The 26,132-nt window shown below is 42.9% G+C and overlaps 1 protein-coding gene across 1 annotated transcript in view; it reads left to right on the top strand.

The window, feature by feature from the left end:
* The window catches only part of ntrk3b (neurotrophic tyrosine kinase, receptor, type 3b), a gene marked incomplete at its 3' end in the record, with an annotated part of 159,687 nt that overhangs the window by 66,259 nt on the left and 67,296 nt on the right, over nt 1-26,132 (top strand). Inside the window, exons 4-10 of the mRNA XM_079294337.1 lie at nt 16-84; nt 10,788-10,942; nt 11,487-11,629; nt 13,072-13,213; nt 18,953-19,252; nt 23,766-23,821; nt 24,621-24,723. Coding sequence (XP_079150463.1) covers nt 16-84; nt 10,788-10,942; nt 11,487-11,629; nt 13,072-13,213; nt 18,953-19,252; nt 23,766-23,821; nt 24,621-24,723 — 968 coding nt within the window. The remainder of the gene's footprint in view (nt 1-15; nt 85-10,787; nt 10,943-11,486; nt 11,630-13,071; nt 13,214-18,952; nt 19,253-23,765; nt 23,822-24,620; nt 24,724-26,132) is intronic.

Genomic DNA, 26,132 nt, shown 5'->3' on the forward strand with positions numbered 1-26,132 from the left:
TCCTCTCCTCTGCAGAAACTTGTCGAGGAATCCTCTCACCACGCTGTCGTGGCAGCTCTTCCAGCACCTCCAACTCTCCGAGCTGTAAGTCCTCGTCTGGTCTCTCTCTCTCTCTCTCTCTCTCTCTCTCTCTCTCTCTCTCTCTCTCTCTCTCTCTCTCTCTCTCTCGCTCTCTCTCTCTTGTTGGCTTTTGTTTGTGTTTTATTAGAGTGATTCATCAGCGCTCCCTGCACACTATCTGCCGCCATTCAAATTTTCCTCACCGCATGCCATTATAATTCCTGTCTTGGTTCTATAAAACCCTCTAATTTGTCTGAGCACGTGCAAATGACTGAACCTATAGGCGGCATAGTCGCACTGTGATCGCAAAAGTCATTTATTGACTAAATTAAGGCACATAAAGGAAATGTAATGGTCTGGTATAGGATGAGGGAGCCCAACCCCGTTTTCTTGTTTGTTATAAATATTTTAGTGATCGTTGTGTTCAAGAAATGAGTTTGCTCTTCCACCACCAGGGAGAACATGGCAGCGACCGATCTGCTTTGTAATGTACACATTAAGAATAACTCTGTTACACCGTTGTTTGTTTGGTTAAATCTTTTAATATTATTATATTTCATTGTATATACTGTGCATTTTTTATATTTAATATTTTTACTCTATTTCTATTTTATATATTGTGCATTTCCATTTTTATATTTTCATTTTTATGTTTCATATTTTTTACTTTATTTTTATTGCTTTACCTGTACCATACATGCTGCTGCAGCGAAGAAATGTCCCCTTGCTGGATTAATAAAGTAACTATCTATCCATTAGATGTTACGCCCGTCGGCGCTGTCCGTCATGTGACTGTGCTCTGAACACGCGCTCCCCCGCGCCACCTGGCCTTCAAAGCTGAGGTGTAGCAGGATGCGATGCAGGCCTATTTCAAGCAGGCCTCCTTATTGTGCTATTTTCAGGAGGTAGAAGCGGGGCAGGTCCTCTGAGAGAGCGGCACAATGCTGATCTGGGGTAGTCCTGCCGCCCTATGATTCAGGCAGGACAGAGCGGAGGGAAAGCCCTGCTTAAACTGATGGTTTAGTTATGTATTTTTCAGCGTTTAGCTTTCTCGATTCTGAGGAAAACTTAGAACACGCAGGACCCAACCATATTACAGGGCGCTCGTTTTTATCCGTCCTGTGTAGGAAGCGACTCGCGGCGGACCCCATGCCGGCGCGGCACAAGTGTCATCTCACTGTGGGCCCTCATCGGAGGCAGATGGGTCTCTGAATCCCTCATTGTGCCTGTTATTGGGTTGTGAATTTCCTTCTTCACTGTACAAGTTCTGTACTTTTGTTGTCTCACCAGCTGTCCAATTCTAGCGTTTTGTAGAAGCTAGTTTTGGTCTTAAGCTCCTCTCGTTGCTGCTGCTGCAGTGCCTAAGCTTTGAGTCCCATGCTTCCATATGCAGAGTATGTAATACATTTATTGATAGAAACATTATTTAGATCTTTAACTTCACAATATCAGGCATCAGTATTACTGTGTAAAAATACCTAAAGGCCCTGAAAATGTATTTTCTCAATCAAGTCACAGAAACCGACATCAACACATTGTTTTCTGCCAGTCTGTTTTGGTTATTACACAAAATATAATTCAGTATTCCTCTGCACTCAACTCACTGGTATGAAGTGGGCAATAGGTGATGTCACGTACCTTTTTCCACCAATTAAGATTTAGAAACATTTGAATGAGAATCCGTCAGTGGATTGTTTGTTTAATGCCGATCAATCTAATCCCCATAGAGTCTTGACCCTCCGAACCCCAAAACCTGCCGGTGGGATAGAAAAGCATGTCTTTGTTAAACAATCGCCAAAAAATACACCGTTTATGAAAGCAAGAAGCTGTAAAAACTAAAATTATGATTGGATTATCAACTTTCAGACGGTCCTTAAACACCTTATGCGTGACTTTCCATCAGAAAAAGCAACCAAATCGAATCTTAACATTATATGATATTTCAACAAATTTTATTTTACATTACGCATTTCAAATTTCGCCCCAAATACCGTCAGGCGAGTCAATCCTGTAAAAAGCATGATTGACTCGCCTGACAAAAACTCTGTGAAACTTTGACTGCAGAGACTGTAGAGATTGTAAACATGTCAATAGTTCAATATATATATATATCATGTAACACTTTTTGGCACTTTGAAATAGGTTGGATATATAGATTCCATTGTTTTCCAATTTTTGTAAAATACATTTTTAAAGAAATTTAACCAGCATTTTGTTCTGTAATAGGATTTATGGCAATTTAACGGTGTTATATTGTAGACCATTTTGCCTCCTGAGTCACTGAAGAGAACAGTATTAGTGTTCAGTTAAATGCCCTCAGATTCCTGGACAGACTACATCACATGCAACAGACTAGAATAACTAGCACCGATCCAACCTCAACCAGATCACCGTCCCAGCTCACAGAGCACGGCTCGCTCTGATGTGCAATCCCATTTCTCCTCAAGCAACCATTTTAGATGCGAACAAACGGTGCCTTTGTTGTTCTACATGGAAAGCAGGGCCGGGGTGACGCCCGTGTTCTTTTTGCCCCGGGGAATGCTGATGAGGAGTGAGGGTTCGTGTCTGTTCAATTTGCTGTGTTTAGTTAAGAGGTGTCTGTTGGAGTGACGTGGCGGCACAGACGCGGGCCGAGGCGTTGCGAAAGAACGAAGCCATGTGGAATCAGGCTTCCATAACAGGAAATGAGTCACTCGATCATGGGCAGAGTCTGCGACGTGGGCCTGACATCGTTACTCTCTCCACTGTCTTGGTGTGCTCACCCAAACCATATTAGCTCGGCAAGTGCCAATCATTCAATCGGGCCAAATGAAGCGCGCTCACCGGGCGCCCGTAGCCTTTAATTATTAGAATGATACACAATGTAGTATCAATGATAAGTGCCCACCCGTGCTGCTGAACCACACGGATATTATGTAAATAGAGGGAGATCAAACCGGCTGAAGTAATTTCCGTTTTATGTGACGAAAGGGGAGCGTGGCCCTTTGCCACGACGCTGTCGCTACACCGTGTTATCTCAGTCACTCTAGGCGCTGTTCTTGTAATTGTATTTCATGTTATTTTATCAATGGAAGAGTAGCAATTTCAAAGATGCAACACGGTGACAGTGACCTGCAACGAGTAGGAAATGTGGAAATAGTTCATTTTTAAGCCTGAAATTGCACTGTAAGCCCTTCAAAAGCATTACAGCAACAATGTTTTTAAGGATTATTTCATTGTATGTTTCATTAAGGTCCACTGTTTCTTTACACCGCTGCTCTCCAATGCTTCCGCAACAATTTGCTTTTGTGAAAAATTTAAATAAAAGGGGTAAATGGAATGCCCACTGTGGCACGTAGAAATAGATAGAACAGTAAGCATGAGGTGCAATTAAAACGCAGAGCAACAGAGACAACACAAGTCCATGATCATAATCTATCAATAACAAAAGGATGTGTTAAACAAACTGATCTGCTGTCTGTTCCTATGAAGAAAAGAGTTAATTGGTTCATATCAAAAAGGTAATAACAAATAGTGGCGCTCTGCTGAAGTCACCATTAAACAACACGTGGTTTCATCAAAGCGTTGCGATTGGCCACGTTTGGAATCAAACGCTACATTCCCCGCATTCAACTGCTGCTTTGCGCATAATCGGTTAGGTGTAAAAACATGTCTTTATTGAGCTGCTCTCACATGACGACAGGACTTCCCCCTTATGTGGAGCTTTCTGTGATTTTGAGGAGCCGATTCTTCCACGTGATTCTGCCGTTAAAAATCACACTTGGGAACGAACGCCTGTCGACCTGCATGACGAGGCAACGTTTAAAGAGGAAACAGTACTTCCTATCAGTTGATGTGCATTAAGTCTGTTATTCCCCTTATCCGGCACTTCTTATCAAGCTCAGTGTCGCTGCCAAAACAGTCACTTTGTTTCGCAGGTCGGTTGCACAGATTTTTCACACTCCCTGCAACGACAATGATATCAGTGAGATCTCAATAATCTCAAGTCTTTTGTGGCTCCTGTGAAAAGGCCCCAGCATCACATTGAGGCTGAACAATAGGCGGCATGCCGTGTGTGCTGCCTCTGGATGAGCCATGGATAATCGTCTCTTTGTCTTTGTTCTCGCCGGCTCTCCGGGTTGCGGGGAGGGGGCTGACGCAAAGTCAAACATTCACACCTCTTGGAGCAGAATTACTTTTTCTTTGAATATGGATGAAATGTGAATAGATCAAAATCTGTAATCTTCTGACTTGACCGCCAGTGGAATAGAATGAATTAAACATTGCAATTCAGAGGGCTTTGTGACAGGTAAATTACTGAATCTTAACCTTCATTTTTTTTTAGGGTCCAGCTGCACTCAGGGAAAATTCTTGCTGAGATTACACGACATTTACAGTGACTCCTCAAAAAACATCAAACGTTACGAGAGGGAAAGGGAGAATTAAAATGTTAAGTGTAATAGAAGAGTGAGCAGCAGTGGCCTCGACGACGCAGAGGTCCCCATCTCAAAACCCAGACTGCCTGCTACTATTTTTGGGGAAGCAGCCACAAGTCCAAATGCCAAGACGAAGCGTTTCCCTGTAAAAGCAACTGACGCGGTGCTCGTTCGGCGCGGGCCGATTGCTTGGCTCCTTGTTCTTGAGAACTACTCATCGCTTGTTGACCCAAGTAGATGTAGACTCAGTCCGCAGAGCTCTGAAGCTCCGCCCCCGCCGCTGCACAGAGCTCCATCGCTTGTTTATCCAAAATCGCGTGTCCAAATGACCAAATTCGACCCTGATCGTCCTTGGGTCTCCAGCAATACGAGTGTAAAGAAGAGCGGAACATCACTTTTTGAGATATACGAGGGAAACGCATATTTCAGTCGAGCTATACCTCAACGCCATTTTATACAACCAGCAGCCGTGGCCGGTTGTTTTTGGGTTGTCCGTCTTGGCAGAATCTTCCACCTGGACTCATGGATGAAGTGATTTGATTTTGCTGGTCAAGGGTCACCGTGACCTCATAAAATGCGTTTTTGGCCATAACTCAAGAATTTATTTGCCAATCATGACATTTCACACAAATGTGCAACAGGATAAAATGAAGTGTTGACATTTTGGACAGATGTGGACGTAGATTACAAATAGATTGTACACATATCAATACATCATCCGTCCTGAATATACAATATGTTATGCACGCAGGGCCTCTTAAAACGTACATTTTATAAAAGTAGCCACCAAAAGTATACAAAATCTTTGACTCTGAAGAGGAAATTGCCCGAGGCTCCCACTCACTTTGTCCATTTTTTCCTACCTGGAGCCTTCCCTGACTCGGGTGTCCCGTTTCCTCTACTCGATTGCAGTGCAGGTGGTGCTGTCGATAAGCCAAAGTCAGGTCTGGCTCCACAGACAAATAAAGCCGAAACTGTTTGAAGGAAAAGAAAAGTCGGGCAGTGAGAGAGCCTGCAGGGACGCTGCATGGCCAAGTGACTTCAAGCTCACAGAAAAGCAGCGATTGGAAAATGCGGTGATTTATTCATTTGCACCATACTGCTTTATCCATGGCACGAGCAAGAAGATACAGCGCGAGAGTGATGGAGCGGGTCCAGCAACAACCAGGAGTGTGGTGAAGCAATCATAAAAGCAACTGTTTAGCAAATTTAGCAAGGATCAGGGGAAAAATGGTTATGGCTGTAAAAGCTCCTGCTGACGAGAAGAGCATTAAATGTGACATCGGCGGTGCCGACTCTCCGCTTTATCCGTATATTCCCTCCGATTGATTTATACTATTCTTTACCGAAACTCTAATCTCCCCAACCCCTGTTGCAAAATGAAAACTGAGTTTAATTTTACATTTAACAAAAAGTTCAAAAATAAAAAACATGGCGACATCTGTTTATTCAGCCTGTTGCCAATGAATAGATGTCCGACTGTCAATTTCCTGCTTCAAGACTCTAGAAGCCAATCTGATGGCATGACAGCTAGATGACAGCTTCCCCCCCCCCCCCCCCCCACACTATAATGATAATGACTGCTGGCCACGATGTGTGATTGACAAGTGATCTATGGGTAGTGCAGTGCACAAACACAACAGCAATGAGTGCTTGACAGCAAAAATAGATTGATATGATTCAATAAAAAATCCAATTCAATGCCATCAAAGAGAAAGATTTGACTGTTTAGTAAGCTCCGCCCTTAGTTACTGTTGCTATACGCCTGTCAATATTTCCTCGCGTGTAGCACATACCTCATACAGTTTACAATGAATTTCAGCGATTTATCTTATTTCTATCCAAAGACTGGGGATTTTGTCAGTTGAAATGATGACTGTCAACAAACAAGAAGCCTGTAAAAGGGTTTCATATCCAGCACATGGTGGCTGCAGACATGATATGTGACGTGGTATGTTTGTGGAAAAGTGGCCGCTGGTCAGGCCTGTCGTCAAATGAAAATCACAAGACTTAACACAACAGACGAACAGATTTTCAGTGGATCTATATTTGTTTGTCTCAGAGACAGACAATCTGTAACTAGAAGATCACCTTCACGTTTTTTACATTCAATCAGTAGTGCTGAGCAGTAGAGCGATTTAGATTGCACTCATGGAAATTACATTTGACATGTCAGATATCTAAAAAAAATGGTTAATATGTTATAAATGTATTTAACACATAGAAATGACTTTTCAGCAAGTCAACTGCTTTACAGATATCTGTCATTTAATTGTAGATATCAGTAATTCCTTTTCAAATGGTAAGAATAACGATTCATTGAATTTCCAGAATTGTTCCTGTTGGAAATGTAATTTCCTCTTTCAGATACCAACAATTGCCCTTCTGATAAGTCTGATGCATCACCTGCTAAGGATATGTCGCCCAGAGTTACCATGTTCATTTCCGATACGTCGCACAAATCACCACAATCATTTTCTGTATGTACGTACATTGCTGAAGATACCTGACCAGATATTTGTGGATCGGGGTGACAGTCGTGTGTTGGATTCATTCAATCACGCATTACAGCAGATGTCTTTACAGACACACCGATGTGAATTCGAATGATTGCACTTCTTTTAGTTACAGATATCTACAATGAACGTTTCCACTCGTAGGAAATTAATGTCGATATTAAGAATCAACATTTCGTCTACTTCCTCCGAATTCTAACTCGTCAAAAAGCAAGTGTTGATACTTTTGCTATTACCGCTGCTGATTAAATGTTAAAAGGGCTCGCTATTGTGTTGCAGCTCCACTGGGTCTGTGTGTGCAGTGCGTCGCCAACCTTTCTCTGTGACGAGCAACAGAACAACATCAGCAGGAGGAGAACTGAACAGGCCTACAGGGCACTGGCCCATGAGGCACAAAATGTCAGTCTACACCAACAAAATGTCACACAAAGAGACATTTACCAACCAAAGAGATACTCAAAATGACAACAAAGAAACACTACACGACTACAAAGACAACAACAAAGAGATGTAAAACAGCTGCAATGAGAAACAAAGAGACACCAAGCAACTACAAAGACACTCAAAATGACTACAGAGACTCAAAATGGCCACAAAGAGACGCAACACTCGAACCCTAACCTTGTTAAAAACAGATGACATTTCAATTTGTTGTACAAAATGTAAAGTCGTTTTAGGGTAGGCTTTCTTTTTGGGAAAATCAAAACGAGATGAACATACATTTGCTTCCACTGTAAATTTGCATTGCAATTGACAATCATCACATAAGATCTGAAGACACTTTACTGTACGGTGTTGGAGAAAATGAAAAGGAAAGTCACTTTTGGAGTGAAAAAGGACTGAGTTACTGTCCTGAATGTAATCCTTCATCGTAAGAAATACCCCTTGATTTCTTTGGAATAAAAGCTAACTTATGACTAGTCAGGGATAGATCCACAAATCCATTTTCTCTTATTAATATTCATTAACATCTGGATGTACTGTGTTGTAGTAAAAGTGACTTACAATGTGACGAGCCGAGCACCGAGAGCAACTAACCACACGTCTTTCTGCTGAATTACCACAAAGCCCGGCATCACAGGAAACACAACCCACAGTCACACCCAAGATCAGGAGCCCTGTGGTAAATAAGGCGATTTATGAAACACGCGGGATTTAAAAACCTCAAATAATTCCTGACAACAGCATAAGGAGAGGAAGCAGTGCATTCAAGCTGAGATCAAAGCACGCCGGCAACATTGCGGTATGTGGCTTAGCGTTGCCTGTGATGCACAGCTCCTCAGCCGGAGCACCTGTGTGTGTATATTTCCCAGAAAAACAGCCTCGGGTGGTGATCATTACCTTTCCGCTGAAGTAGCAGGGTGGATCATTCGCCAGCTTCAAGGAAACACCATGCGGTTAGCTGTCTGTGTCTGGGGTCACACTCCTGTTTGCTTTTGTTGTTTTCAAAGCCTAATCTGCTCTCCTCCAGACATTTATCAACTTCCAGCTGTCATTTTGCTGTTTTTTTCTTCATTTGTTTGTCTGATAGCTTGTTTAGGTGGTGGAGCTGTGAAAAACATTGTCCTGTACTGTACTCGCCGGGCACACGTTTGAAACGAAGGGGTTGCAGTTTTTATTATTTAAGTGCTATTCCCTGCTATTTTCAGCTCTTTGCTGCAGGTTGGCCCTGATCGGCGCTGCCCAGAGGAATAGTGGGTAATGTATGGAGGTGGTGGTTCTTATTAACAATTAACATAATTACAGTATGAAGGGGGGGGGGGAACCCTGGGCCGCCTTGCTCTGATGAGCTGTGATCCCTCGTGGTTCAACTTGCTCAGCGTTTAATGAAAACCTTTTTTAAAAGTGGAATTCTCCCCCGCACCGTCATGGAGGGATCAACCCGTCTGTGGTGTGAACTCCTCTGTGCTATATACAGAGGAGCTTTCAGTGTCCACACCAGGATGCTTTGGTGCAAATGTTTCCATCATCGACAAAATACATTCATCAGAAAAGAAAAATGGTTTCGTCGCCTAATGAAGGTGCTGTAATGAAAACACAAAGTGCTGCAATTGAAGAACACAAAGGCACAATGACTCCGTGTTCAGTTCGTATCTTATCGGTTGTTTTTCCGACGTGAAAAATGTATAAGATTAGATGTGCAATTTTCTTGAGTTATATCGATTTTGACTTTGATCATTGTTGTCGGCATAAAAGGTAAAAAATAATTCCAACGCTGACTGCAATCTGAGGGCACTTGTAAAATGACTGTTAAAATGAATACTTCCTGAAAGAGAAAAGGATAGATGCACTTCCTTGTTAGCTCAATGGGAATGCCGCCTTATAGAGGATGTGGAAAAGCTCAGCTCTGACTACAGTATCAGATCCAGTGAACACCTGGTAACAAGAGAGACCCACCTGCAGAAATCTATTCTCATTACTTTATAAAGCATGCAGGACGCACCGCATGCATTATTCATGCTTTCTGCAATATCTTATTGACTTCTGTCAAGGACATTTGGACAGGCATTCATCTTGGCAAAATTGGCCAATTCCGACATATGCAAAATGCAAGGGGTGGCGTACGATGCGGAATGATGCAACTCTCACACCGTAATGATATGCATGCGCCAATGAGCCCGATGATACCTGCCTGCCGCTAATGTAGCCCGAGTCTGATAGCCTCAACACTGCCTTGACCTCTGACTTTCTCGCATTTGAACGCTGCAGTGCTGGCCTTTGTTTTTTTTTCCCCATCTTTTTCTGTTCATCTGAGTGAAACCACCTACATTGGATCTGTGGCGACCGTCACACACGCCAGCGTGATTTGCATGAACCGTCACTTGATACGTTTTAGTGTTGACGGCGATTACTGCATTGATGTTGTTGGACTCGTGAAGAATGTTTCTAATTAGCTCGAGAGCGCTGACATGTGGCTTTTCATGCAGCTGAAGATTGTTTGTGCTTCCGTTCTTGCTGTTGCTAATGGAGACGGTTAAGTGTGCACGCAACCTGCTGGAAGCAGCAGACTGAAGTAGATGTTGCCTCCGAAACACTTTGCACCGATCCAAGACTAATCACAGACCATAGACTGATCCATGTCTCAAATATCCAGCTGTATGCTCACTTCTTCCCAAACACATGCATCTCTGCGAAAAAACCTCACTATTTAGAACACTTAGGACTCGTCCGGCATGCATGCGCAAGCCTGACAATGAGCATATAACTGGATAAATGAGAGAAAAGCTATTTATTTTCAAGGTAACACAGGCTGAATAATTAATGTACAAATTGTATATATATTCCTTTACGTTGTCTCTTGTTTAGTTTCTCCTGTCATGTCTCCCTTCACTAAATAAGTCGTGAAATCGATGTATATGACAAAAACTCCAGTTTTTACCAGACTTGTTGCTCAGTATGACATAAAGCTTGACTGGTGAGCCTCGCATTATCTTGATCGCAGTGAGAGACCAGCTCCAAAATGGCCAAGAGAGCTTTTAACATTGTTGTCCCCAACTGTCTATTTTTTTTCGGAGACACTTGAAGCCGTCTCTCATTTCATCTGGACTTTCTACCACTGCATGCACAACCCCTTTCTTTATGTGGCCCATGTCTTGTCAATAGCTTTCTCAATTTTGTCAATATTCACGTCAGCCCAACTATACATTCACATTCCACTTCCATTTTTTTTTTAATGATAAATCATGCAAAATGGCCCCAGACATGCCCGTGGCATTAACAGACACAGAGAGTAGCTTTGCGTCACATCCTTATTGATTAGACTGATGTTGTTTTTGTTTCATAATCGTGTTTCCAGGGGTCTGGACGGAGTGGTGTTCGACTGCGGCTGCGACATCCGCTGGATCCAGCTGTGGCAGCAGCGAGGAGAGGCCGGGCTCCACACGCAGCAGCTGTACTGCAGGAATGGAGCCTCCAAGATAAGACTGCACAACATGTACATCCACAATTGTGGTGAGTGGAGGAGGGGCAGAGAGGAGGGAGGAAAGTTGTGTTCTCCATTTTTATTTATTTTCTTTGAAGAGGGAGGGAGGGAAGGAGTAAAGAGGAGAGCGGAGGGTGAAAGGGAGGATGGCTGACGGAGGGAGACCGTAAAAGCAGGAGAAGGAGGGAATGGGTTAAAGGTGAAACGGAGGGAAGAGAAGAGGAGCAGGGAGACGAGTGGAGGCGGGGAGGGGAGGAGTTCAGAGGGTGAATCTGATTCTGACAGAGGTTTTAGACTCTGCAGTAGTATCTCCTGGTGGTGACTCATCCCTGTGACATCTACTGTGTGTGTGAGTGTGTGTGTGTGTGTGTGTGTGTGTGAGAGAACGTGTGTGTATGTGTGTGTTTCTCCCAGTGCCTCCTTTGTGCTCTTTTTGTAACATTAATCAAAAGTGATTAATTAATTTTGTGTGCAAATATGTAGATACAGGCAGTGACAGGTGTGCATTAACATGAACATACACTGTGTGTGTGTGTGTGTGTGTGTGTGTGTGTGTGTGTGTGTGTGTTTCAGACTTACCAGAGATCAGTGTGAGCCACAGCAGTGTGTTGGTGATGGAGAGCGACAATGTGACGGTGAGTTGCAATGGATCTGGATCACCGCTGCCTGAGGTGGACTGGACGGTCGGCGGCCTGCACTCCATCAACACGCACCTGGTCAGCCAACACACACACACACACACACACACACACACACACACACACACACACACACAGCTGTGAATTCACTGTAATCATTGTGTTTTTATGACTTTGCTGTTACAAAATTACACAAAAAAATGACTGAATGGCAGTCAATGAAAAACATCCCAAAATATAATATGTTGCATAATGGTATTTTGAACTATTTTGACAGAAAAAGCAACATGAAGTAATTAGGATCAACACATGTTACATGTGTTCACATCCACGTTGGGAACCCTTCCACCATCCACCGGGGGAACAGACTCTCGTTTCTTCATAGTTATTGACGGTGTAGTGTTGCACTCTACAATGTTTCCACAATCCCATTATTCATGCGTTCAGTTATAGTAAGTGAATCCGGTTACACTGTGAGTGATGATGTTTACACTGTTGCTGAGGTTCTCGCAAACACGAGAGCAACACAAATATTGTTGGAGCATTGATCATAACACCACTAATGGCCCACCTGTTGCTTGGAGATAATATTCATACCTCCGAGACATTGCCGTCCCCTGGTCTTTAAACTACATGTCCTTTTGCTTATGTCATCCAAAATTCGGATTGCTTCTATTTTTTAAGTAAACCTCTTTTCACTGTATTGTGTTGCCTGCTTCATCATATATAAGTATGCAACTCTTCTTAGAGAAAACTGGGATAGTTACCTCAACAGACTTCTGAACAAAATCATACTGCATCTAAAAATGTGTTCATGTATAGGATTGCACCCAAAGAACACACAATCTTTGCAGGCTTGGGCTTTAGGACTTGTTGCTATGAAAACAGCTCCGGATATATGTTCAACCCGCTTTGAAGAAAAAAAACCGGGCTTATGTCATGTCATTGTCAACAATCAAGTAGAGCTAACTCACTTATTCCCATATGAAGAACAGGGGCCTCGGCGTAACTGTGCAAAATTATTTTGTGAGACTTCAAGTCCTGGGCTGAACCCGCAGTGAGGTGGCAAACCCGGGGCCCCGGGGACGTCACGGATACAACAACGGAGATAAACAGCAAGGAGACGAGAACGGCGGTGTGTGAAAACGCTGCGTGGCAGATGAGTCGCCTCAGCCTCAGGCTTGATGTTTTAGGGTCGACGGGGAACCTGGCCAACTGAAGGGAAACACAAGCATTGTCTTTAGCGATCTAAAAGGTGAAAAGCTGTGAATTTGTTAGTCACATTAGTGCCATATTTTACAATATGTCACACTTTACATTCTAATCCTACACTAAGCAATCAGACTAGATCACCGCAGTGATTCATGCCCACTGGTACTGGGAACTCCTTCACTTCATGCAATGTTATTGAATCAATCAATAATTCACTTTCATTTTGGTGTTTACATCTAAACCCCCTGTTACTGTTTATCCTTCACATACCTGTCTCTCATTTCTGTCTGTGTCTCTCTTTCCCCTAGTCCAATGTGTACTGGCCCAACATCCACTCCATCAACCTGACGCTATTCAACATCAGCCGAGATGACAACAACTTCCAGCTGACCTGCATCGCTGAGAACGTGGTGGGGATGACCAACTCCTCTATCCAGCTCAACGTACAATGTAAGTTGATTTTCTTCTATGATTTAAGCTAGGGAAACTCTGGCCATGCACTGCATAGGGAAGGGGGGGATGTGGGGGGGGGGGGGGGGGGGGGGTTTGCAGGAGTGACGTGAAGGATACATTTATTTTAAGCCCATGGTGGAGAGCCAGTGGCACACACTTTTCAAATGTACACTTCGGGTTCTCCTTATAGATTACCTGCTGCTGCTTTGTTTTACCCCATTGCTTGAATTTGTATGTTATTAAAAGAAAGCCTTAAGGCCTTTAATGATTCCCTTGAAATTAGTAAAACTCTGACTCAGAGTTGACACTAATGCTGCCCATGTGTGAAGTGAAGGTATGGTATTTGACGTAAAATACATGCTTATATTCTTACTAATGCATTTAATTAATCTTCTAATTTAAATAAATCAGTATCTTGGCCCAAGATGTAAACCTACTAACATCATGCTCAACTACAAAGTAGAGACTGGAAGCTACTTTGCAACTGGAAGGTCTTTTTATACCTACATGTTAGCTTGGGTTGAACACTTTGAGTTATGAAAGCCCTTGGTTTAACTAATGATAGTTTTATTTCAACTCTGGGTTAATCATCGATTCCGGGTTTTTAGTGTCACATTGAATGTTAATGTGGTCATTAGCATATTTTGTAAGTTAAAATGGCTTCACAAACGTTCACTGTTGCATTTCTCTCCAAGGTTTATTAATCCACAGTTAAAAGAGATGCTTATGTTCTTTTGACTAAGAGTCTACATGCTAGCAGCTCTGTGTGGTTATTTTGTACTGTGTATGGTACATCGTAGCTTTGAGCTAATTGCTAAAACCAGCATGCTAACATGTTCACAATGATAATGCTCATGCAGAAGTTGAGCAAGTAAAATGTCTGTCTGTCCATAAAATTATCTAAGTTTAGCGTGTTAGCAAGCTAACATTTGCTTATTTGCACTAAGCTGAGTCTGTTAGGAATGTCATTAGCCAGGTAAGCCAAGTAAACCAAAGTATTGGAAAATGTGAGTTTTTAACTATCAATGTCCAATGGCTTTTCAATTTGAGGGGGACATGAATGTTCGTACCAAATTCCATAGCAATCCATCCAATAGTTGGGAAGACACTTCACTAAATGCCAAATATGTCATCATTACGGGAGCGCTGGAGGAAATGTCAGATATTATGGTCTTGACCAAAATGGTGGACTGGCAGAGGATATTGCCTCCCCTAGTGGGGCTAAAAATTCTAGGTTGTCATGGTGTTTGCCTCTTGATTAAATGCTGGGTCAGCAATGTTTCCTTTGACAAGAACTTTAAATTTACATGGCGTGATTTCACATATAATTTAGTTATTTTTAAACAAAACAAACTCAGTCCCCTTAAAGTGGACCAAAAAACGGAACCAACAGAAAAGGGACTCCATTTTTTATAGCGGATGTGATAGAGGACATTGTTTGTTCTAAATGAACAAACAGTTTAAACGCAAATAGAAAGAAGAAGTATAAAAAGAGGTTTCAGTTCTGTTTCTGGTCCACTTCCGCTCTGATGGTGCCTAAGTCCTCTTTCTGTTCACACTTCAGTTCCTGCCTTTATCACTCTGCCAGTCAATGCTTTCCCCTTCAATGACATTTTTAGGGTTGGCACAGGCGCTTCCACACTGCAATAACAGAAATACCATAATTTCTGTCACCCTATTATTTGTCATGTCTCCATTAGTAGTCGTGTTTCTTGGGTATTAGATCTTATTTGCTCATTCTTCATGGATGATCTGAATTTGATGCTCTAATGAATTTGATGCTCCAATGCTTAAAATGTGAAATAACGCTGCTCTGTGGTTGAAGGTTGCTAATCGGTTAACACTGCTGGTGTTGTGATTGTTTTGAATGACATCTCAGCCGACCACTGAGCTAGTGGCTTATCCACATTAAAGGCCATTAACTTGTCTGTGGACTGCCATGGTTTGGCAGCCAGGCTGGTACGGTTTCAATAATCCAGTGCACCAAAAGACAGCACAATTTGAAAATACTGGTATTAACTTCCAGTGATGAAGTGACATTGGATTCAATTATTTTTGTAAGGGATACATCAATTTCCAGCAGCTACTGTAAATATTTGGTCATAGCTGAGACAAGCTGGCCTGGTTGAGTTTAAAGACAGTAGATCTGCTAATTGGGATTTTGACTGATCATAAAGGGACGAGCTAACACCAGTTTTTTCTTCTGTTTTGACTCTCACCGGTCTCATCATCCAAGTTTAACAAAATGGTTTTGTAGCCTAAACTCAACAGCAAGTAGGACCAAAACTATTGGTCGACAGCGTCAAAGTCCTGTTCTTTGTACGCCAACCATAAACCAACCACCTCTAAGTGTTTCCTCCTAAATGTATTTTATAAAGACATTTTGTAGGAGACGTGGCAGTCTGTCTGTCCAAATCATCAAATTAGTTTAGCGTGTTAGCACACTAACATTTGCTTAACAAGAAAACCAAAGTATTGGACAAATGTACATTTTTACTTAATGATGGCAAAAGTATGAATATGAATGTCTGTACCAAATTCCATAGCTATCCATCCAATCGTTGGCAAAACACTTCACTAAATGCCAAATATGTAAACTACAGGGTGGCGCTATAAGTCAGATATTTTGTTCTTGAGCTGTTTTGCTCATGGTCAATGAATGCAAGGCAGGGGACATACTCTCATTATATTGCCGCAGTCTTGTTGATCTACCTTAATTCATGTTGAATCAACAGCAACTAGTTACATTAAGCTAGCTCAGGATTGTGATGTGAATTGTGTCTGGACTTGGTTATATGTCAATATTACGAGTTGATCTTTTTTGGTTTTCTTTAATAGTTTCAAAGTTCTGTAGAAGGTAGATCTTGACATAAATGGTCGCCACTGAGTTTTAGTTCAACTGGACAAAATCTGGCAGACAGCAGAGAAGATAACTGTAAGTCAAGAATGAAAAAAAGATGTAGAATGGAGCTGGTGCAGTGAGATGTCTTCAGTGGCAGCTTTGATGGACTGATGTTGGAGACGGAAATATACCGGTATCCTGTATTAATGACACTGACTGTCGAAGAGAATAATTTACAACAGGAAAGAACAAATCTCCTTTATCAGTCAGAACAGCCAAATTATGCAGGTACATTTAGAATGCAATGAGGTGTTGCACAGTTACAAACCGAGTGAAATTGATGTAGCCAATTAGCAAGAACATACCCTCCAGGCCACATAAACGCTCAGCCTTGATCCGAGTGGAAAAAGGACAAGAAAAATCCCCCCAGCAATGATAAAGCAACGATTTGGTAACCATCAGGATGTTCCTCTTATATCCAGACCATGAATTACACTATGTATATATATATATATATATATATATATATATATATATATATATATATATGTATATGTCAGCTCTTAGATAACTTTACCCTGTGGATTGGCCCTGGGCAGTTTCAGGACAGATTGTATTCAAAGCCAGTATTTATGAAAGATGTCTGCCATTTTTCTTTTGTGTAGCGAGCATGCTGTCGTAAAGCGCAGTCTATTGTGGCAGTTTGTAATGCATCACGCTACAGGACAGGGGAGATGTGTCACCAATTCAAACCCTCCCCTACCGAAGCTGAGCTGCTAAGGACAGGTGGAATGACAGATTGACTTTGCAACATCTAGTCCTCGGGGCTCCCTCCACACGGACACTATGGATGTACATCTCCAGGCATTCTTCTTTTTTTTCTTTTCTGTTGACACTCTCTGCTGGTGCTGCAAATTAACTTATTCATTTTTCAACACATGCTCCGATGGTAATTACATTTCCTCCCCTGCGCAGCCTATTGTCTCTGGAAATGTCATAAAATAGCTTAAACTGCAGCTCTGATTTGGGAGTAATCTGATTGACAGCAAAATTACCAGCCGTCAAAGTGACATTCTCTGCATTCAAAGATGAGTTCTCTTTTCTTTATTTTTTTGAAAAAAACTGTAATTAACCACAATGCTAATTTTTCCAGCCATTGTTCTGCTGCCGCCTGGAACAATAGTAGCTCTGCAGCATTGTGTACTCACACAATTTACCATGTTGTCCTTTGGTCCTGCTGTACAAGCATAGCTCTCTATTCAAAATAAGGAACTAACTAACACATGGGTTTGTAGTACTTTTCCTTGAGTAGCTCTACAGGTAGAGCAAGGCATTGACTCTTATAATGAGTCACTAGTGAGGATATTTTGATTGAATCCCTTGAGACACTATTATCATCATGCTGCTTCTTACAGGTTAACATTTTCATCACAATGTGGGTCAACTCAGAGAGATTGAAACTCCTCTGTCACTGCCGGCCATGATATCCTATCCGGCTGGAGCGTGGTATTTGAAATATGCCACCAGTGTTGCAGCTAGATAGCATTGCACAACTAGCCTTCACATTCACTGTTCTCATGGATCAGAGGCATGTAGTTGTCAACGCCTGTCATCTATATTAGCTCCACCAGGACACCATGTTGTTACGGATCACTGTGGAGCACCGTAATGGCTTTTATTGTATTGACTGAGACTGGGGTCACAGCCACACTGAGGGGAAAATAGATCGGTCCCTAACTGTCCATCAACAGGAGAATTTCCTTTTTTCCTCCTCTCCCTTACTCTCCTTCTCTCTCTCTTTGTTTTTATGCTGCACAGCGAAGCCGCCCTCACTTCATACCCGTCTCCCTCCCTCCTCACTCTTTCTCTTCTCTCATCTATATCTCTTCTCTTTCCTTCACATGTGCTCCAAATCACAGCTTTGCACACGCCCCGACAACCAGCACGCTCTCTCACACACACGCACACACACACGCACACACACGCACTCTTGCCTTAGCCTTTAGTGCAATTGAATGACTTTATTGTCACTATTGTCTAGCAGGAACAATGTCGCCAAAGCAGTTTCTGAAATGACAGCTTTCAAACGCCAATAAATGCGTTACTCATCTTTTTACTGGGTGATTATTTGGTTTGAAAACATGAGCTATCCATTGGGACACGCCAGTTAATAACCAGAGCTGCAATTGAAAGTTACTTTTATGATCAATTTATTTGACAATCATTTATAAATGAGTCAATCACTGTCTATCACTGTATTATTGATGAAGCCCACGTGTAGTATTTACAATTAGGGAGGTTGTTATGCTGGAAAAGAAGTAGGTTGTGCGACATGTTGTCCGACCACATCAGAAAACTCAACTCATGGAACCACAGGAGCCGAAAAAGCTCCAAGTTGAATGGGTGTCAATTGGTTGTACTGAATTCAAGTAATTGCAAATATGGCTACAACATTGCACTGCAAAGGTGCAATTAAATATTTCTACATTTATTACATGGATTACCATGAAACTTTGTACAGACATTTACCATATGGTCACTCGTGCTGGTGTGGTTTTTACACAAAACCTGGGCCGAAGTAGTAATACTGATTGGATGTCTGGGGAAACAACAAAGCTGCTGTATAATCTGCTTTGTTGAACCTATTGTTCTTGCAGTAATGGGCACTTGGAGGCTTGTGCAAAGCCCAAGGGTTGTGGAACTCTGTCAACTTACGTTATAACACAAGAATCAGATTCAAACCCTCAAGAATCCCGTCTTTAAGGTTTCAAGACGGGCAATACAACGTTCGGGGGAATCCAGGAACCGCTCATTCTGGTGTTTCCCTCATGCTATGTCTTTTTTTCTCAAATCTGTGACGTAAATTACATCGTTTGTTTCCTTCTTCACTGCAGTTCCTCCGGTCATCCTGAGACTGGCTGAGCCCGAGCAGCGCCACGATACCTGCATCGAGTTCACGGTTCGGGGCTACCCCCAACCCAAGCTGCGCTGGTTTTACAAGCAAAAGGAGATCATCCAGAACAACTACATCCGAACCGAGATGGACTTCTACCAGGACTACCTGGAGGGCTGCCTGACCTTCCAGAACCCAACGCACATCAACAACGGCAACTACACTCTCGAGGCCAGCAACCCTTTAGGGACGGTCACCAAGACGGTGTATGGTCACTTCCTCATGGTCCCGGACGAAGATGGTGAGTGGATCATTTGCGCTTGATAGCCATTCCGCACTGTGCTTGTGGCTGATGAGCTATGCACTGTTGGCAGCTGGCAGCACGGATGTCCCCATAATCACAATTGAGTATACTCGTGGGGGAAAAAATTACATTTATACAAGGGTTATTAACACATTTTTACTGCCTGAACATCGCCTTCCTGCTCCTAGATTTGAATTACAATAAAAGAGAAAAGAAGAAATTCTGCCAAGTAACTCCCTGATTCCCCCAGCAGCTAGAATGGCCCACTTTTTGGAAATGGGCATCACGATTTGGAATAAGTCTTCCTGTTGTATGATTACAGGTTCCACCCTAGGTGGAAGAACTACTGGGAGCCTTTAGTTGTTATTAAAATCTCCCTGCGCAGGGTCTAGGTTTGTGGAGTTGATCCCCGCCGGCTGGATCACAGCCAGGGTTCATACACAGTTCAGTCAGGTAGATTCTTCGCCTGCAGTTCGCTCCGAGTTCACAGGGAGGAGGAATAAACCCACAAAGACTGGCACATTTCTCCCCATGGTCAATATTCCAAGGTTAATACCTTGTGTCAATCTATTGACATAGCGTGACTTTCTGTCTTCTCTTTTGCAGACATAGTGGAATTAGGTGAGTGCTTGTATTTTCAAATTTAACCCTACAGTTTATTTTTTTTTTTTTTTTTTATACTACTCGTTTGTCTGTTGTCGTTATGCACACACACCCACAAACACATCACTTAATGTTGGATGGTCACTGTTAAGATAGTAACCATGGGGAAATTAGTTGACTTTGTGTTGCAGTTCATAAAAAGCTGTTAAGCACTGGTGCTCAAAGTTCTGGACCCTGATGGAATTATACATCGCCAGGAAGGCTTTGCTAGACAGAATTTATACCGAATGCTATGCCCATTCATATGCCTTGCGCAATGGCATCTCAAGTTGTTGAGTCATTCACCTCCACTGCTTGGATCACCCCAGGCTGTCGAGAAATTTAAACAGCTTTTTTCAGGTTGTTCGAGGTCTCTAAAGCACAGCAGCAGCCACTCAGTGGCTTGTGGTTCGCTGCCATTTTCATGATGTGGGAGAGATGATGCTTCAGTGATGCCCTGCTTAACCCTCACACATTTACATATTCTCTCACAGTGATGTGAGCTGTACTGCCACAGTCTACTTCTGCTGGTTGGTAAGCAACGCAACTACTTGAGCAGCTGGGCTTTGATGCCTTGATCAACCGTTCGCTGAGCCCTGCCCGGCTTAGTCACTGTTGCAACACCTGTCGATGGTAAATTTACCACCCAAAGTTTTTGTTAATGCTGGAAGACAATTACCTTGCATGGCACCTGGATTCTCGCAACGACAGTTTCTCGTGATTACATATCACACAAAAATCCATCTTGTCAGGCTTCAAGTAATGCTTTTGCATGTGGTAAGCCAGTGCACGGACCAATCAGCGTCCTGGAGCTACTGGCAGCTCTGGGCTTAACAACGCTGGTGGCTCCAAACGAGGTTATTGTAGATATAGCATCAGTTATATCATGACTGGAGAGTGTTTCTTCACTGAAAGAAGAACAAAGAACGGCGCTGAAGGCTTTTCTCAATGGAAAAGAGGTTTTTGCTCTTCTCCTGACTGGCTTCGGCAAAAGTCTGATTGATCGATGGTTCATCCAATCACCTGCCAAGGTTTTTTGGAAAGTGCCTGCCCTCTTCCAAACAGTTTCCAATGACTGTTGGAAAACTGCAGGGTAGACAAGGAACACTTCCCCTTATTGCAGGCAACCATCAATTTTGCCAGAATTTTTCGCTTAATGAGTTGGTTATGAATGCAAGGGAGTTTTTATAATTAGTTTCTAATTGTATTGAACCCAATCGTGTTTTTCCGAAACATACCAAGGTGGTTTTGCTACCTTAACGGAAGTTTATGAACTTATTTTAAGTCCAACCATGATGATTTCCCCTAACCTAAGTGGTTTTGTTTGAATTCACAATGTTAACCACGTGTTTGCTGTGACGGTAGGCTGAGCTACCCGGTGCGTTCGAAAGCGGCTGACAAAGCATCAGTATGTGACGAGCTGGATTGAGAACTTGTTGTGATATCTCAGGTAACGTTGGCAGGGGTCGTTGAAGTGAAAATTCCCCAGATTTAATAAAGAGATAGACAAAGCCACTAATGTTAGCTTAACTTCTGATATAGTAGGGTCCAGGACCAGACAAAATAATGCACTATGAAATGCTGCTTGGCCTTGGAAATAATGCTGGGTTACTACTGTAGGTAGTAGTAGCACTCTCACCACAGCCCCATTACCACTGCTTTGAAAAATTTAAAGTCAGAAAGACTCAGTATGACGTAGCATTCATGTGGTAGTTGCCCAGGAAACCCAAGGTTTTAGTCATTCTCTTTAGTGGTACTTGCATCAACGACTCAGCGTGCATAACACTTCCATTTTAACCCCTAACAGACCAGCCACAGTGTAAAGAAGCTACTCTCCCACCGCGTTAGCTGGTGACGTTTGAATGTTTGTAAAGCGACCCGTGCAGTCATATTGCTGGAACGATGCTTTGACCAGCTCTCGCGCTGCATCGTAAATCTCCTGTCTGTGATGTGTGGTTTGGCCTCAGGCTGTTGTGGCAGCCTCGCTGTTGACGGCTTAGACTAAGTGGGCTGGTCTGATCTCTGACCTTCGTCAGAGTCTCCCCCCCATCTCCATATGAAGGGCCATTCCTTCTAATGAGCCATGGATTATAAAGCAGCGTGGCCGGCGATGGAAGCGGATGGGCGTCGACGAGCTGCGTTTATGGCGGGCGAGGACTTCACGGTGCCACACATACACGCACACCCACACAGTGAGGCAGGTGAGAGAGAGGCGGTTGGGTGATAAGAGTGTGAAACAATAAAGCAGCGGTGTGTGAGGAAGCTCAGCCGTAGAAGGAAGAGTGACAGGCCGGTTGAGACGAATAATGCTGAGGAGAGAGGAGGGCAGGGGGAGGAGAGGAGAGAGGGATGAAGGGAAGAAGGGACAGATAGATGGTAGTCAGGGCACACACTCAGACGCAGAGCAATGCAATTTACTGTTATGTGTGTGTCTGAGCCAGTGGCAGCCAGTCTACCATGCGGCCATTCATTTGCCCACAATTACTCTCTGATGTCCTGGCTGGAGGCCTCGGACTGGAGTTTCCCTGACACCGTTTCATTTTGTTTCATGGCTCTGTCTCTGTCCTTTTCTCCCTACGCTCCCCAGAACTCTGCCGTTTGCAGAAACTCCCGTTTGTAGAGGTGTGACATGTAGCATTTTGACATTTGACAGGATTATTTTGAGTCCAGCAGGATCCAGTTCGGTCTGAATATGTGTGTTAGACTTTAAGTTTGTACGGTGCATTTGTCAGCTTATTTAGTTGGACATAATTTAACATTTGTTGCTCTTGGCTTTATGTATATAACTCCTTTTCTGTTTTTTTGCGTGTATAATTGTACATACTGTCTGTGTACAAGCATGAGCATGCTTTGGTGCAAAACAACAAAGTCAAAAATGATAATGTCTTTTCTGTTTCTTTCACCTGAGGCTTGGGCTAAAACTCTGGGTATCAAATGTCAGGCTTTGACAGGCACCTTGTGGTGTCAGACTTAGGAGTGCATTCAAGGTTGTGCAGGCTTCTAACTGAAAGCCTTTTGTCCACTTCGACATGTAAAAAATATTTGTTCATAGAAACGCCATTCCCAATTATTTTCTGCCGTCGATATGATTGCAGATCGTCAATGCAGCTGGTATACAAGGTTCCAGACTAACTTTTTTCAACACCGGCCCAACAAATAATTTGAACCGTCCCGAAGTCAGAGTAAACCGTCAAAAATGATATTGTTTTCCTTTTACTTTGTTTGTCATCTATATTGTCATCTCTTATTTGTTAAAAAACCCAATATCAATTAATAATCGATAGCTGAGCAATCGGAGTCATCCCTAATTGTTCATCAACACTTTTCCCCATAGTCTCAAGCTTTTATCACGCATGGCAGTCGTAAACTTCTTCCTGTTCACTTCAATCCACCTCCTGTTAACATGTATTCAATGTACTCTTGACGGCAAGCGCTCTTATTTTCCAGAGTTTATACGCGAATGAGGACAGCACAAAAAATGATTTTCAATCGGCAATGCGAGCTATCACAAAACAGTTATAAAAACATTTGACCTCGTGGAGATGCTGAAAATATGCAGTCAATTATATACAATAGAGAGCACATCAGGTCTTCTCATTATGGCCAGTTAGGCTGCGCATTAACCCGTGTAAGTGTCACTTGAACTTATTTATCGTGATAATAGGTGCATCAACAGGTTCATACAGTGGATATTAAACAGAAAAAGACTTATTCTCGTGCATCCACTGTGCATGCTGCCATAAGAAATCTCACAAAAAGTGTGAAACTCAGTTTCCTATGTATTTATTGTAACTGTTGGAGTAAACCACAGCCATTCAAGTTGTATTCTCAGCCACTGATGCCTGCTTTGCGTGTTTTTGTGTTTCAGTTCCTTCGACGCCGTCAGGTGGTGATTCTGGCCGACCAGATGAAGACACGTTCGGGGTGAGTTTTCTCTCTAATGATGTTGATGAAACAGCTGCTAAAGACGTTGCCCCCGGACTCAGCGGAGCTGCTGCGCGTCTCGACACCTTTTTTAACTGCTTTTGTCAGACGACCCTTGGGGGGGGGGGGGGGGGGGGGATGTTCATGTGTGTTGACATGCAGCGCCAAGGCACAAAGTCTACAACACACCAATAGATGTTACATCATTTTTTTGTTTTCATGTCAGATATTTTGACTCGGGAGATAGCGGGAAAAGCAAGTAATATGAATTTCATTAACGCAGTTTCAATCTTAATTTGTAGATTAATTTCCTTTTTGTTAAGAAAACAACTGTTTATTAGATTAATAAACAGCACATTAAATATGAGAACATTTAATCCTGTCTGTTATGATAAGAAGAAAACTGTCTTGTGTAAACCAAAAAAAGGTGTGTTCGGTATTTATTCATTGCTTACACAAATTAGTCAAATTTCTGAAATTTTGTCAGAATAAATGATTGTAATGATGATGAAGATGATGAGACAGCTTAAAAGTAGCTACTGCAGTTTTATTTTCAAACTGCTCTGAGTCTTGATGTACACAAGGATTATATTGAAATTATATTCCATCAACTGGAATACATGCAGCCAAAACAGGTATTGAGGTTTTTTTCCTTCCCCAAAACTGCTGTAATCTATGAGAAAGCAGTCGTCACAATCTAGTGGATCAAACTCTGATTTGCCGTGTTTAAGGTGATCAGAAATCTGGAGAGGATTACGATGTGAACACAGTCTGACGCAGCGTTTTCCCTTCCTCTCAGGTTTCCATCGCCGTGGGTTTGGCGGGCTTCGCTTGCGTCCTCCTCCTCGTCCTTTTTGTTCTCATCAACAAATACGGCCGGCGCTCCAAATTCGGTATGAAAGGTAAGTCTACACGAATAAGCAGACGGGCAGATAGGCAGCCAGACAGTTAGCGTTGCTTTTCCTGGCCTGTTCTGCCAGTTGCATCATTGTGCAGCAAAATCCATTCCCCCGGCTAATCTTCAAAACCTTTGTTCATCAGAAAATGTACATATGCAGCTACTGTAGGAGTCCTACTTTTACTGCACTTTTACAGAATCGCCACTGCACTTTAGTCACATCCCCAAGAGGACTTTTAAAAAACAAGTCCCTTTTGGATGGGACTGTTCCACTGGAGTCTTGTCTTGCTGTATGCATCGGGAGTCCTGCTAAATGCCATACATTTGCAAGCACCCATGACTGCTATGTAGAGCGATCGCGTAAGGGATCCTGAATTAATTAGCGGACCCGTCGATCACGCTGAGAAATAAAACAGGATTAAACATGGCTTTTGTGCATGCTGAGCTTTCATCTTGTGTCAGCTCCAGGTTTTTGCTCGTCTCTCCGGCGTTGGCGTCGTGGAAGAGGCAAAAAGGGGGGGGGGGGGGTGGGGGTGTCACCCACACAACACACATCCCTGTGTCCCTGTGCGTAGATTCCAGCTTATGATCCTAAATGTACACATTTCTTCTGGTTCTGTTTGTATCCACTCACTGCTCCTTCCCGTCGATTCCTAGCATTATTCACTTGTTGTTATCTTCATTCACACGATGTTCTAATGGCGTGCCGCCGTGACCTCAACGCCTCAAACAATGCGCGTTCCTCATTTCACACCGTAAGCGTGGCGTAAAGTAGCATTAGCTGCTGCCACCCCTTAATTACCTACTTTACAGGATTAGAGTTCGTTACTTACCTCGGAAAAGAACTCTCCGCTGTAATTATTTAAGGGGTGGCTTATTGCATTGGCCCGAAAGCTGGCTCTAATCAAGGATGAGTGTTAAACAGTAGTTGATGAAGCTTTACAGACGTGTTTGTAACGTCATGGCAAGTCATATGAATTTAAGCCGCACTAACACGCGAGTTCGACGCCGAGAAAACAATCGTGTCAATTCCTGATGAGAAATAAAAGATGTTGGGAAGAAGAGATCGCGTAGAGTACATCATGAACTCCATGACATGAGGCCAGTTTGACCCTTTGTGTGGGTGTGTACAGTGAGACGACACTCATTGCCACAGCTGCTTGCTAATGATGCGGTAACTGTCTTACTTCGATATACGGTAGATGACAAAGCGTTTTACACACAATAGAGTAGTTTGATATTCATGACATCCACCCATAACCATGTAAAACTCAACCAACCTTGAACCTGCAATACAGCACTGCCTTATTTGTACACTTGCATTCGACTACAAGGAGGCTCTGCTTCATGTTGCCGGCAGCGGTGCGTGTTTTTAATGCTCGGAGCGCCCGGCGTTACCTGGGGAGTTATTTC

Source organism: Melanostigma gelatinosum, assembly GCF_949748355.1.
Source record: "Melanostigma gelatinosum genome assembly, chromosome: 2".
Lineage (NCBI taxonomy): Eukaryota > Metazoa > Chordata > Actinopteri > Perciformes > Zoarcidae > Melanostigma > Melanostigma gelatinosum.